We start from the raw sequence: 15,451 nt of genomic DNA on the forward strand, positions 1-15,451 counted from the left end.
GCTATAAAGAAGACAGTGGAATGACCTGTAATGAGAATGGCACCCATGTCATGTAGCGAGGTTATGTCCAGGTGAGAGCACCTTACTCAGTAAAGATGCAGATACCCGTGATATGGATGGAAAAGCAGTGGACTGTTATCGTGCACAATAACACCTGCTGCGACATATGACATGAAGGGGAGATACATGTCATGTGTTTCACTGTGGCTAGCAGTGATGCTGAACTCTGACTCCTAAAGGGATGTAGCCTCCTACGAGCAATGTATAGTTGCCACATAAGGACTGATATTGGTAGAGTGTCGGGACGCCATTAACTTTTTGAGGGGAGAGTGTAAGGACAAGAAAGACATTGTGGACAAAACAAGACACCCCCCATAATCTTTAGTGACAATATTGTAGTTAGTTAAATGGTCTGATTGTTCACATCTGTATTTTCTTTGATTGTGGTAAAATAATGTGTGCCCCAGTCTCCAAAAATGACATAGTGCAGGAAGCGTAGTTATTCCTCCGTTACACCACAAGAGGGAGTATCCCCTAAAATGAGCAGCTCTAGCGGGAGTAAAGAAGCCAGCCACTACCCATAAGGCAGTGCGCCTATAAGCGTTATGTGAGACTGCAAAAGTGTGTAACGCTGTGCTATGTCCATGTATATATTTGCAGGTAAGCAGATACAAGATGGTAAATAACTTAAAATGTGTCTACAGATGAGTCCACGGGGTTGCAGAGAATGTGGGAAAGTTGGCCGTTAATCCCCACTATGTGTCATTAGTGTATAAGTTATTGGTAGCGATGTGAATTAGCTGTGATGCTAACGATTAGCAGCTAGATCTGATTCATTAGTTTGTGTGGAAACCTCGTGGCACTTTTGTGGATTTATACCTGTACCGGGCTGTAATCACAGCAGATGTAGACTGGTGGATCACACTACCTTGTGTTTATGTTTATTTCATTGTTCCACTGTAAGAAATATTAGTGATTTGAGTTTAAACACTACCCATAAGGCAGTGCGCCTATAAGCGTTATGTGAGACTGCAAAAGTGTGTAACGCTGTGCTATGTCCATGTATATATTTGCAGATGCAGTAAAGGCGAACTCACAAAGCCACACTGGTTTCAATTCATTTTAATTCAAGTGTGCAACATACAGATTAAAGACTAAGGGAGAGAGGGCTTTTGCTGTGGCTGCACCCAGACTGTGGAACAGTTTACCTCCTCACATCAGATTCTCCACAAGCCTAGGAACTTTTAAAACTGCTCTTAAAACTCACCTCTTCTCATTGGCCTTTAGCAAGGTTTAACTTATTGTTTTAATTTATTGTTTTATCAGTGAGGTGTTTTATGTACTTGCGTTTTATTGTATTTTATATTTGTATTTTATTGTACAGTACTTTGGTCAGCCTTGGTTGTTTTTAAATGTGCTTTATAAATAAACTTGACTTGACTACGTGAATGTACTATTGCTGTGTGATTTATTACTATTACTGAAGGTCCGCGGCTCCGAACTGTAGTAAAGGGACCTCTGACTAATACGGCGGGGTCCGTGTCGGCTCGTAGCCGAAAAATAGCTTTACTTTGTTGTCTGGGTTAACTTTTCTTGCAAGAGACAGAGAGAGGCGTTGAAAGGCTGCTTCAATGGAACTTATTGTTTCGGAGGAAAACACGAACACGGTGTACAGTCGAGTCTTAATAGCGTACCTGGGCTTGTCAGGCACTCTTCTTGGCTGCAGTGGTTATTATTATATTTACATGCTTCCAGCTCCCGTTTTTGCTCGATGACAACTCGTACCTTTCCTTTTTCTCCCTCCCTCGCTCACACATAACGGGTGTGGCCGTCCATTCTCCCTGCAGCACGGACTACACTGCCCATGAGGCTACATTCTTTAGAGCTATACCTGTAGCATTCTGCCTATTAGCTTAGCACAACAACAACAACAGCAACAACAAAAAGGCGCTCTCTCACCCAAGAAACACGCAGAGAGAGAGAGCGTCACCCTGTAACCATGGCACCTGGAACAACAGAACGTAGCTGTCAAACAAAACCCAAACAGTCCTGACCCGCGACAATATGAAACAGGAAAGTACCGCAGTGTAATCCATTTATTTCAACAAAGTAACTGTATTCTGAATACCACCTTTTAAAACGGTAACTGTAACAGAATACAGTTACTCATATTTTGTATTTTAAATACGTAACGGAGGTACATGTATTCCGTTACTCCCCAACACTGCAGGTAAATCATCGCCGTGATGTTCACCTTTGTTGAATCATTTATGACAAATACTAATTAAGTCATGGGGTGCTCGACCACGTCACTATGACGATGACCACACACATTAGGTGGTACTTGAGCGTGATGGAAAACCAGTCGATCTGAGTAATTATTAATGGAAAAGAGGCGTTAGTTATCACCAGCTGAGTTCACACCTGTTACTCATCATCTCATTATCATGTGTTTTATAAACTGCCTCAGTTTTCCTTTGTTTTGTCACATCTTTCCTCATAGTTTGTTTTTCTAAGAATTGTAGAAATGTGGTTTCCAACTTTTATTTAAATTTGGATTTGTACTGAGTTTAATTTCTACAACAAAGTTGTCATTTAGTTTAGTAACCCTGAAAGATTCCTAATGTAATATGAATAATAATAAAAATAGAAAAGAGGCTCTTACACTTGGACTGTCTGCAGCGATACAACAAGAGCAGGAGAATAATAATGAGAGAGACTCCACAAACCAGTCCAACAATCAACCACACAGGAGATGAAGAGCTGTCAGCTCCTGACATGGTTACTGTAACACAAACAGAAATTAATTATTAATAAATTATAATCTTATAAATAAATACATTCATAAAATGGAGCCAGGTGACTTTGAGAATTAAATCAGACAATCTAATGTTCCTTCTCAGTCATTAAACTCATTTACAAAAATGTATGTTTTGATCCTGCTCACCTTTAACTGACATCCAGCTCTGTGCTGACTCTCTTCCTGAGTACTGACACTTGTAGAAACCTTCATCAGACTTTGACACTGCAGAGATCTTCAGCTCCCCTCGGAGATCATTTTGAATAAGTTTGTCATTGTGATAGAAAAACACATTGGAAAGTATTTTTTGTGTTCTCAAACTGCAGCTCAGACTAACAGAAGCTCCCTCAGTCACAGGATGAACAGGACTCACCAGGATAGGACCATTACCATCATCTGTGACACAACCACACACAATTGTTTCAGTCACATCAGCTGCTGCACACTTTGAGAAAAAGCTGACAAACAATAACAAGAACAGATTGTACAAATGTTCATCATGAAGATCTGATCTTGGATATTTAAAAACTGCTGTATGTGTTTTATTTTTCCCACATGAAATGACTTCACATACAGCAAAGCTGGGACAAATGTTCATTTGATGTCTGAATCATTCAGATCCAAGAAGTAAATGTATAATAACATACTCTGTACAGTGATGTTGACTGCACTGCTGAACTCTCCTGATCCAGACTCACACCAGTACACTGCAGTATCTGACTTTGATGTGTTGATGTCACATGTGGATCCAGTCATTCTCCTACAGTCAGAGTACAGTCGGCCGTCCTCAGAGAACTTCCTCACTCTCCACTCAGTGAAGTTTCCCTCACAGGTCAGTGAGACAGAGTCAGAGGTGAAGTGTTGCACTCTGTCAGGACTCACTGTGAGAGACGCTGCTGAATGAACATCTGGGAACAACATGCAGTGAAGACACAAAGCTCACAGATGTTACAATTCAAAATATCAAAATGATTTTAATGAGGTCAATCTTATTGAACACTTCTTGAATAAAGGTTACAACACAAAATATCTTCATTGAAAGGACAGAGAGAATCAAACTGACCTGCAGACCAGACAAACTTTGGTTGACTGTGATCAGTGTGATACTCTGGGTCTCCTCTTCCAGCTCTGCACACATATCCTGCTGTGTGTGTCTGTCCATGAATGATGTAGGAGTCCTGTGCAGTCCCACTGCCATCAGGTAGCAGCTCATAACTGGAGGATTTCTCTGATAGATCAGCAACAGCTTTATACCAGTAGAAGCTCCATCCTGCAGACGGATGTTCAACCTCACAGTTCAGAGTTACTGAGGCTCCAGGACTCAGCCATGATGGAGACACAGTGAGGACAGGACGGGGTTCATCTGATCAACAAAGATTTTCTCTCAATGTTTCGTCTCTTAACTCTGAATTCAATGTCGCTAAAATGTTGACTCACAAATATTTATGATGAACTTTAAGAGTGAGACTATCTAAACATGTCAAATATCTCAACATGTACTAATAAAAACACATTTTTACAAACTGTTTCTATTTCCAGGTTAAATGAACTATGACTCTACTTACTGTCAGAAACTGTCAGTGTGACTGAATCACTCCACTCTGTTGTTTCATGCTGTGAACTTTTCATTCTGCCCTTACAGCGATAGTTTCCACTGTTGGATGATGAAGCAGATCTAATCCTGTATTCATTTTGATTTGGAGCTTTTATCCTGCTGTTTGTTTCCCACTCATAATCCCACTCAGTGTCTCCTCCATGGATCTCACATCTGACAGTGATCGTCTCTCCTCTGTATATCTCAGACCAGTTTGGATACAGAGTCACAACAGGCCTGTTTGAGGCTGTTACTGTTCAAGAAAGTACAATAAAAACACATGAATGTCAAAAATGTTAATGCCTTTTGTTCTTCATCTTCCTCCTTAATCAGGAATTTATCTGACTTCATGTTAAACTCACCAGTTTTCCCAATCCTGACTGACTGGCTGTCCTCTGTGTAGTAAACTGGGTTTCCTCTTCCTCCTCTGCACCTGTAGAGTCCTTCCTGTGAGACACTGATTTGTCCATTTGAGTGGAAAACTGCATCTTGTGTGGTCAGGGCTTCAGAGGATTTCTCATCTCTGTACCAGTAGTATTTCCATCCAGATGATGATGATGGGTTCACAGAGCAGGTCAGGGTCACACTGCCCCCTACTGGAACAGCTGTGTTATCAGCTCTCAGTTTGGCCTTTGGTTTATCTGCAGTTCAGTTTAGAAAAAGAACAAAAGTCAATGACTGAATCAAACCAGTTGAAATAACTTGGTGGAAATATGTCAATAATAAATATCACATAACTTTAATGGTGAAGCTACAACAAACTGTACAACTATCACACAAACACAACACTAATCTTTCATATTTAATTTGCTGCATTTCTAAGTTAAAAACACACATGAGGAACAATCAGTGGATTTAATGTTTCTTAGTGGATGTGGTGGAGCAGCTGAGACAGATTCAGCATTTGTTCTGCATTTCATCTTTCATGTATTAGAGCTGCACAGCAGAGAAGTTACTCTCATATGTTTTGTTCTCTTCACTGTGAATAAAAAGCTGCTGTTCAGGTTTTTGTTGTTGGAATAAAAACTAAACATTTTACTGACCAACATGAAAGACAGTTATAAAGCTGTAAGAAAGAAGAAGTGCTTTTTCCTTATTTAGATACTCTGGATGAAAGATCTTACATGATACAGTCAGTGTGATGATATCACTCCACTCTGAGAAGAAATAGTCCCTTCTGCCCCGGCAGCTGTATCCTCCACTGTCAGACTCAGTAGCTCTGATGATTCTGTATTCATTGGATGTTGGAGGTGTGTTTAACTTGGCTGCTCTCCATTCATACGTCCACTGAGCTCCTTCACCTCCCTGAATCTCACATCTGACAGTGACTGTCTCACCGCTGTATATCTGAGTCCAGGATGGCTGCAGGGTCACAGTGGGCTTACTGGGAACTGTTCCCAGAAAAATATCCAGTTAGAGACAAATAGAAACATAAAAATTCTGATGTTTAAAACATGAGAGTAACGTGAGTGAAAAAAAATCAACCTCAAACAGGCTACAGGGTTAAACCACACCTCGGGCCAGTCTGACCACTGATAACTGTTTTTGATCACGGCCACATCCCACTTAGTAAAATAGCTACAATCAGCACAAAGACAGTCAAAACCAGGCCAGAGGCAGGATTGTTTCATCAGGATGCACTGAGATATTTTCAAACACCCTGACCTGTAGCCGGTTTTTGATAGCATACTGTGCTACATGAAGAACTGTATAGCACAGCTGCACAGTAGCACAGAGGAAATAGCTCCACAGGGTTATACAGGTCACCCAGAGGATAGTCGGCCATCCTTTGCCCTCACTTGAAGACCTGCACAGCTCCCGCAGTCTCAGGAACACGAAGAAAATCCTTCAGGATCCATCTCACCCAGGTCATGCACTGTGTGAACGTCTACCTTCAGGCAGACATTTCAGAGCCATAAAGACAAAAACTAACAAACTAAGGAACAGCTTTGATCCCTCAGCCATCACCATGCTGAACACTGAACAATCAGATCCAACACAACTCTCATACAGTGGGGCAAAAAAGTATTTAGTCAGCCACCGATTGTGCAAGTTCCCCCACTTAAAATGATGACAGAGGTCAGTAATTTGCACCAGAGGTACACTTCAACTGTGAGAGACAGAATGTGGAAAAAAAATCCATGAATCCACATGGTAGGATTTGTAAAGAATTTATTCGTAAATCAGGGTGGAAAATAAGTATTTGGTCAATAACAAAAATACAACTCAATACTTTGTAACATAACCTTTGTTGGCAATAACAGAGGTCAAACGTTTACTATAGGTCTTTACCAGGTTTGCACACACAGTAGCTGGTATTTTGGCCCATTCCTCCATGCAGATCTTCTCGAGAGCAGTGATGTTTTGGGGCTGTCGCCGAGCAACACGGACTTCCAACTCCCGCCACAGATTTTCTATGGGGTTGAGGTCTGGAGACTGGCTAGGCCACTCCAGGACTTTCAAATGCTTCTTACGGAGCCACTCCTTTGTTGCCCGGGCGGTGTGTTTTGGATCATTGTCATGTTGGAAGACCCAGCCTCGTTTCATCTTCAAAGTTCTCACTGATGGAAGGAGGTTTTGGCTCAAAATCTCACGATACATGGCCCCATTCATTCTGTCCTTAACACGGATCAGTCGTCCTGTCCCCTTGGCAGAAAAACAGCCCCATAGCATGATGTTTCCACCCCCATGCTTCACAGTAGGTATGGTGTTCTTGGGATGCAACTCAGTATTCTTCTTCCTCCAAACACGACGAGTTGAGTTTATACCAAAAAGTTCTACTTTGGTTTCATCTGACCACATGACATTCTCCCAATCCTCTGCTGTATCATCCATGTGCTCTCTGGCAAACTTCAGACGGGCCTGGACATGCACTGGCTTCAGCAGCGGAACACGTCTGGCACTGCGGGATTTGATTCCCTGCCGTTGTAGTGTGTTACTGATGGTGACCTTTGTTACTTTGGTCCCAGCTCTCTGCAGGTCATTCACCAGGTCCCCCCGTGTGGTTCTGGGATCTTTGCTCACCGTTCTCATGATCATTTTGACCCCACGGGATGAGATCTTGCGTGGAGCCCCAGATCGAGGGAGATTATCAGTGGTCTTGTATGTCTTCCATTTTCTGATGATTGCTCCCACAGTTGATTTTTTTCACACCAAGCTGCTTGCCTATTGTAGATTCACTCTTCCCAGTCTGGTGCAGGTCTACAATACTTTTCCTGGTGTCCTTCGAAAGCTCTTTGGTCTTGGCCATGGCGGAGTTTGGAGTCTGACTGTTTGAGGCTGTGGACAGGTGTCTTTTATACAGATGATGAGTTCAAACAGGTGCCATTCATACAGGTAACGAGTGGGGGACAGAAAAGCGTCTTACAGAAGACGTTACAGGTCTGTGAGAGCCAGAGATTTTCCTTGTTTGAGGTGACCAAATACTTATTTTCCACCCTAATTTACGAATAAATTCTTTACAAATCCTACCATGTGAATTCATGGATTTTTTTTTCACATTCTGTCTCTCACAGTTGAAGTGTACCTCTGGTGCAAATTACTGACCTCTGTCATCATTTTAAGTGGGGGAACTTGCACAATCGGTGGCTGACTAAATACTTTTTTGCCCCACTGTATACAGTGTTTACATTGTTATAGCACAGTCTCATGTTTACACCTGCAGGTACGGCTGGTATTTACATCAACACTGTAACAAAGAAACAATTGTATTGTTGTTTGTTATTAAAACAAAATCTGAAACTTTTCACTGCAAGATCTCATTTTTCTTTGGAATCTGAACTTTTGTAGCTAAAATACATTTTTTAAAGGTCTGAATTGTTTTGTTGATGTTTTTTGGAGAGCACATTCTCTGTGAGGGTGAGTCCTTAATCTCACAATTGTGGACTTAAATCAAAAACAAAGTTCAATAAATGTTTCTATTTTCCCACCTCTCCAAGTAATCTTAATGAGCAGAAAACTTATCTGAGGGTTAATAAACTCACAGCTATTAGATAAAGTTGTTAGCACACATTACATAATGACCTCTTAGTGTGGTAGAAATAAAACAATTAAACTCACGAGTTTCTGTAACAGTGACGTCACTGCTGTCCTCTGTGTAGTAAACTGGATCTCCTCTCCCTCCTCTGCAGTGGTACAGACCTCCTTGTGAGACACTAATAACTCTGTTTGCTTCATTTCCTCTCATGAGCTGAGCTTTAGAAGAGACTGAATCACGTCTGAACCAGTCAAACTTCCAGCCAGCAGAGCCCTCCACAGAGCAGCTCAGTGTCACACTGCCCCCTGCTGGTAGGATTGAACTTTGTGCTGTCAGTGTGGCTCTGGGTTTACTTGCTGCTGAAGAAACAAAATAAGTAAAACATTAAAACATAATCAAGGATAAACTTGCTACAGTACTGATCACACTTTAAACATTCACTGATTAATTTATCTACAAACACAAACAGTAATTAGTAATGGGATGGGAGTAGAGAACTGGATTACAGTTGTCCAAGTCCTGGGAATTGTTAGTCTGCCTGCTTATCGATCCAATTTATGAACTCTCGCTTTCAGAGGAAAATGGTGGCGCAGTCTCCAGCGTGGATGTGGAGACAATCACCCACACATGCAGGGCCTTGTGTCACCAGGGTGCAGGGGAGGCACCCCCCCACCCCTCCGGGTCCCCTTCTGGCTGTCTGTGCCTCAATTTTATCTCACAACTTAGACATTCATATTACTCACACTCTTATAACACATACATATAGGATCTTGGGGGTGGGCACGCTAGACGGACTCCAAATTACAATCGGTTGTACACCTCACCCCTGGCGTTGTTGCCCACCTCTCAATTTTAAATACACGTAGACATTGAGGGCTAACAGGAGGGACTATGCGCTTACCTGCTGCTCTCTGGCAGGTAGCTCCATGCCCTCCTGGGTTTTAAAGGCACCTTAGAACACACATGCATCAACACTACAATGAGTGGGTGGAGGGAGGTTTGGAGTTTTCTCTCACCCCCATTCTCTGCGACCTGCTGGAGCGGGGGGGCTAGGAGGAGGAGTTGGCCATCCGACTGCGGTCTGGAGTGTGGGGCCTCCCTGCTGCTGCGGAGTCGGGGCGGTCTGCCTCTCCCCACCGCAGAGAAAAGGGTAACACCACCTGGGTCTGGGTGCAGTTTCCCCCTCCAGGGGCTAGGGTACCTACCCGGGGTATAGAGTGCGCTTGGGGAGTGTGATCGTGTGTACAGTGTCTCTCTATGTCTGTCTCCACGTTGGGTGAGTGTTGAGTAATTGCATATGAGAGCATGAGGGTGGGAATGGATGTTTGTATCTGTGTGTGCCTGTTTGTCTGTGTCTATATGTCAGGTTGGGTATCAGACGCCATCTCTCTGGGGACATCTCAGGCCAGTGGCAGACGCCCTCAGACATCAGTGCGTTGGTGGTTCTTTGTGTCTGGGGATGGGCGCCAAGGTACACACCGGCTCACTCCTTGGTGGCTGCTTATCAGGGCCTGGAGCCTGGGGCTCGCTCGGGCCACTTCGGAGGTGGGGTGCCCCCGGCCTCTCGGCCTGGGGCTCGGTCACTCAGGCACAGCTGGCTGCCGGCGGAGCTCACGGGCGCGTCACTGCAACTCCCCCTGGCTTCTGCTCCGCGGCTGCTGAGTGACCCCTCATCTGGGACTCTCCTCAGCTCTTTCTGGGACAGTGGCGCGGCTGCCCCTCTGTTGGTCTTCCTTGGTCTCTTGTGTTCTGGGGGCCTCTGGATGTCTGGAGTTTTGATCTCCTCCATACCTGCTTCATGCCCTGGAGGACGGGGCTGTGGCCCCCCCACACCCTCTAGCAGATCATTACATGAAGGAACCTTTTAAATACAAGCGCGTCCATGCTCACAGGTGTACACACGGGTGCTCACAAACACACAAACTACACCCTTTTTGGCTCCTACCTCAAAGCACACTGTGTTCTGTTGATCTTACGTGCTGCACAATAATGTTTAATATTTAGTATTTACTGTTATATTCCCATAGATCATCGTGATGTTGTTTATTCTATTACTCTCGTTTTCTTCTGCTTGTTTTCTTTTTTCTTTCTCAACAGGTGATCCAGGTGATTGATATATGTATTTTTTGTCTGCTTATTTTGTTGGTTTTTGTTTTTTGCCCTTTATCCCCGTCCCTCTTCCCCGCTGTTTTTTCCCCCTCTTTCTTTCTCTCTTTTATTTTCCTCATTCAAGTTTAAAAAAAAAAAAAAAAAAAAAAAAAAGTTGTTCATGTTTCTACAGTAAAATCACCATGACGACCGCTTTAAAGTTTCTTTGTGCTGGTTTTGTGTAAGAACTTTTTTGCTTTACTTTTTTTGAGAAATGATCCCAACACTGATCCCAACAAAGAGGGGAAATACCTCCAACATGCACAAACATTTGACCTCACAGCCTCTAATCTGCATGAATGTCTTTGATATTCTGCTTAGAGATGGTGGCGACTCTCAAAGTGGAGCCAATGAGAATCAATAAATTCTTATCAATTCCCATCCCTACCTGCATGTGACACATTAGACTGTTTAACAAACTAAAGATTTCACTGATTTATCATTCTCTTATCAAACTGTCATCTCTGTACATTCCTCTTTAAACTGCTGATATTTTAAGAGCCTCCATGGTGTCTCTCCTTTCTGTTTGCACAGTGAGAAAAACTGTTGTCCTGAGCTGCCTGCAGACAGCTGGATCATTGTTGGAGTTTTCCTGTTAAGACAGATGTAAACATGAAAACATTAAATGTCAGCATGAATCATGGTCCAACTCACATGAAACTGTCAGTCTGAAGGCATCACTCCATCCTGTTAAGAGATAGTCACTGCTACCCCAACATCTGTAGTCTCCACTGTGGGACACTGAAACTCTGCTGATCCTGTATTCACTGGATGTTGGAGGGCTGTTTGTGTTGGGTGCTGTCCATTCATATTTCCACACCTTTCCTTCACCTCCCTGAATCTCACATCTGAGAGTGATTGTGTCACCAGTGAATATCTGAGACCAGCTGTGCTGCAGATTCACAGCAGCCATAACTTTCCCTAACAAACAAATAAACACAAATATTAAATTGAAAAAAAAAAATCAACAAGGAATAAAAAAAAAAAAAATCATATTTATGTGTTACTTTCATTTAATCATTAATTTGTGTTATCTCACAACAAAATTTCAGCCTCACCTTGTTTCTGAATTGTAACTGCAGCACTGTCCTCTGTGGAGAAAACTGGATCTCCTCTCCCTCCTCTGCAGTAATAGATGCCTCCTTCTGAAATACTGATCGTGTGCTCTGATGTTCCAGCTCCTATTTTCTGAGCTCCAGAAAACTGTGAATCACGTCTGAACCAGTCAAACTTCCAGCCAGCAGAGCCCTCCACAGAGCAGCTCAGTGTCACACTGCCCCCTGCTGGCATGACTGAACTTTGTGCTGTCAGTGTGGCTCTGGGTTTACTTGCTGTTGATGTTACAGGAAAGACAAACATCAGACTGTCAGTTGTTTCAGGAAAAACTGTGTTACAATAAATAAAGATTTTAAAGAGAAAGTAAAAAACTTCAAGAATCATTTTAGAAATATGCAATTTGTTGTTTTTTTCAGTAAGTGCTTAATAGTAATGATCAAACTTTACACATTCACTCAGTCATTTAGCTTCTAGCACCAAACAGAAAACATTTACCTGCATGTGACACATTAGACTGTCTTCATGCACAACTACACTACAGATTCCCTCTGATTTATTCTTCATCTATTCAAAGACAAATGTTACAAATACAAAGTACTTTATCCATGTTTAATCCATGGTCAGTTTGTTTGTGTCCCCTCTACTTTTCCCTTTAATAATAGTCTAAAATCACACTACACTGAATGGTGTCTGTTATTGTTCGAGCACCGCGACCATCGCTGACATGGTTCCAACATCATGTTTATGTAGTTTTCTATGATCTTAAATTTAATTACAGAGGAAAACTCAACAATCAGAGAGGCTGACAGACTCCAATGAAGTCTCCAATAAAATAAAACCACACAGGAGTCCTTTGAGTTTAATTCTGCTAAAGATGGAGTTTGTGTTAAGTCTAATTGTTGAATGTTGCCATTGTGTTTCTTAAATTTGTACAGTCTTAGTTCAAGCAGTAGGATCGAAGCCATTCCTTTGATCCTGACCACTTCTCCAACCACTCTGTGCTGGGGGAGGTTTTATTGTAGATACATCCTATCTGAAAGATCTGTTTCTTTTGATGTAAGCTTCCTGGGTTTACGACCCTTTGGTCAGCAGGAGGACACACACACACACACACACACACACACACACACACACACGCATTCTCACATAACACACACACACACATTCTCACATAACACACACACACACACACACACACTTACAGAAGTTCACACATATACATAAAATGCTTTGTCTTAGAACCAAGGGGGCGTGGTTTTGTTCTGACGTGTTTTGTGTGAACTGTCTCCCAATAAAAGGTAGCAGGAGGAGGTCAGATCTGGGGGTCATTTTCGTGGTGGACACAGACGAGGCCTCCCTTGCGCAAATAATCGATCGATCGACTGTCTTGTTTTCTTCATGATGAATAAGTCTCTAGAATTAGCGGGGTTTGTGGAAACACAGACCCAACAGTTTGTGTTCCTCATGAGACCAAACTTTCCAAAATGTGATTGTTGGGTCTAAACTCAGACCCCGCTGTATCTAAGACTTATTCCCATGAAAGAAAAGCAAGGCAACAACGTTCGATTTCTTGCGCAAGGGAGGCCTCTCGTCTGTGACCAGCACGTTGAAATGACCACACTGGTGGCCTCCTCTCGCCGCCTTTTATTGACAAACTTCAAACAATAGTTTACAAAACACCTCCCCTTGCAACCCCCCTTTGGTTACAAAGACAAGGCACTGTATGTAAATGTATACACTGAGTGTGTGTGTGTGTGTGTGTGTGAGAATGTGTGTGTGTGTGTGAGAATGTGTGTGTGTGTGTGTGTGTGTGTTATGTGAGAATGTGTGTGTGTGTGTGTGTGTGTTATGTGGTCAAAGGGTCATAAAACCTAAAAGCAGGAACAACATCCTTGGTCATAAAGAGGGTAGTCTTCCCCCACACCCAATGTATGGTTTACCAAAGATAACACAGTGAAACCATACAAAGGGTAGGAAGCTCTACCAAACATCAAACAGCTCTTCAAGTTAGGATGTATCTACAATAAAACCTCCCCCAGCACAGAGTGGCTGGAGAGGTGGTCAGGATCAAAGGAATGGCTTTGATCCTACTGCTTAAACTAAGACTATACAAATTTAAGAAACACAATGGCGACATTCAACAATTAGACTTAACAGTGATCAACCTGTGGAGGGTCTTGTTTAACGCTGCCACTGCAGCTTGTCTAACATCTGATTGGTTACCATGTAGAGTAAGTCAGCACAGATCAATACTAGAAAATCGACTGCGATGAACTGGTGGTACTGTGGACGTGGGGCAGCCAGGTATCCCAGAATGCATTTCAATTGACAAGCAGTAATTATAGTGCTATCGAGTATAAGTAAAGTTTTAAAATACCCTGTTTGTCTGTCACCAAGTGTACTTTTTTAATCCATACTCAGTTTGTTGCTGACGGAGTGTTTTGAGCTCTCGATGCCACAAAGCACGACTCCAGTCACACAGTTTAACACCCACACTGAGTGAACACTGGACATAATTCACTGGGGTTGTATCTGTGGGGTGATGTTTATTTCATTGATTTATTTAATGCTGATTAAATCAGTTTGACTCAGATTAAAGTTTCATAACTGCACAGTGTTACTGAAGTTTAATGTCTGACTGGAGCGCTTGTTGAACTGAAACATTCACTTGCTTTTTCTATGATGTTCACATGTGTTACATGTTTTTAACCATTAATTTTGAATTAAAACTAACATTAAAAATATTTTTATACAAGAAGAAAAGAAATAATTTCTACCCTGAGAAGAAACGTCTGAACCAGCATGTTGATGCTGTTCATGGACACTGAAGACTGCAGCCTGTCCACAAATGGTTAAATGATCAGTTTTGTAATATAAACACAAACTGTCTGTTATCATGTTTGAAAGTTACTAGAATAAAAAAAAATAAATTAACATCTGATTTGTGATTTTATTTAATAGGCAGATGACTCATTTTCCCAATTAAAGGTTAGATTAACACAATAAGTAATTTGAAATAATCTGGATGAAAGATCTTACATGATACAGTCAGTGTGATGATATCACTCCACTCTGTGAAGAAATAGTCCCCCCTGCCCCGGCAGCTGTATCCTCCACTGTCAGACTCAGTAGCTCTGATGATTCTGTATTCATTGGATGTTGGAGGTGTGTTTAACTTGGCTGCTCTCCATTCATACGTCCACTGAGCTCCTTCACCTCCCTGAATCTCACATCTGACAGTGACTGTCTCACCGCTGTATATCTGAGGCCAGGATGGCTGCAGGGTCACAGTGGGCTTACTGGGAACTGTTCACAGAAAAATATCCAGTTAGAGACAAATAGAAACATGAAGTCATTTTGAAGCCTGGTTTTCTTTTTGCTGTTGTTCAGAGGAGAAAGATTTACTGCATCCTGGTGACACTTTAACTGTAAATGAAGTTGGATTTAAAAATCAGTGTTTACATTTATTTACCGTGTGGTACACGTGTGTGGTGGCCCACTGGTGTATCTGACTCACACAGCCTGTTCTCCACACACTCCACATTTATAAAGTGATCTACAAATCCTAACATTACAGCTAACAGCTGCATTTTCCCTTTGAAGAACCACTTACAGCTACAGAGACAGGGAGTGAAGGTGGACAGTATATCCTTGTTTTTATGGCAACAAATTTACCTTGAAAGTGGTACAACTGTGTATAATATGATTCACAAGCAGAAAGTAAGATTTACAGATGTGTGCAGTGATTTGTGTGCAACTTTTCAGGTCTCCAGTTCACACAAACTATTGTACAAATGTGTCGACACAAACCTGAGTAACTGCTGATCATTGAGGCACAAATTTTAACGTCTGGATTGTTTTTCATATTTCTTTCTTT

General features: G+C 42.2%; 1 protein-coding gene across 1 annotated transcript in view; it reads right to left on the bottom strand.

Moving 5' to 3' along the window:
- Positions 1–207: 207 nt before the first annotated feature.
- The window catches only part of LOC146636224 (basement membrane-specific heparan sulfate proteoglycan core protein-like), a 103,652-nt gene continuing 88,408 nt past the window's right edge, over positions 208–15,451 (bottom strand). Inside the window, exons 23-32 of the mRNA XM_085350303.1 lie at positions 14,614–14,880; positions 11,577–11,849; positions 11,173–11,433; positions 8,454–8,726; positions 5,519–5,785; positions 3,864–4,163; positions 3,448–3,708; positions 2,948–3,196; positions 2,666–2,785; positions 208–314 (exon numbers count right to left, since the gene is read on the bottom strand). Of these exons, the coding sequence (XP_085206429.1) occupies positions 208–314; positions 2,666–2,785; positions 2,948–3,196; positions 3,448–3,708; positions 3,864–4,163; positions 5,519–5,785; positions 8,454–8,726; positions 11,173–11,433; positions 11,577–11,849; positions 14,614–14,880 (2,378 nt within the window). The remainder of the gene's footprint in view (positions 315–2,665; positions 2,786–2,947; positions 3,197–3,447; positions 3,709–3,863; positions 4,164–5,518; positions 5,786–8,453; positions 8,727–11,172; positions 11,434–11,576; positions 11,850–14,613; positions 14,881–15,451) is intronic.

The sequence above is a fragment of the Diplotaxodon limnothrissa genome, linkage group LG3 (assembly GCF_057381915.1).
Source record: "Diplotaxodon limnothrissa isolate DT_005_m linkage group LG3, D_limnothrissa_male_GT1.1, whole genome shotgun sequence".
Classification (NCBI taxonomy): domain Eukaryota; kingdom Metazoa; phylum Chordata; class Actinopteri; order Cichliformes; family Cichlidae; genus Diplotaxodon; species Diplotaxodon limnothrissa.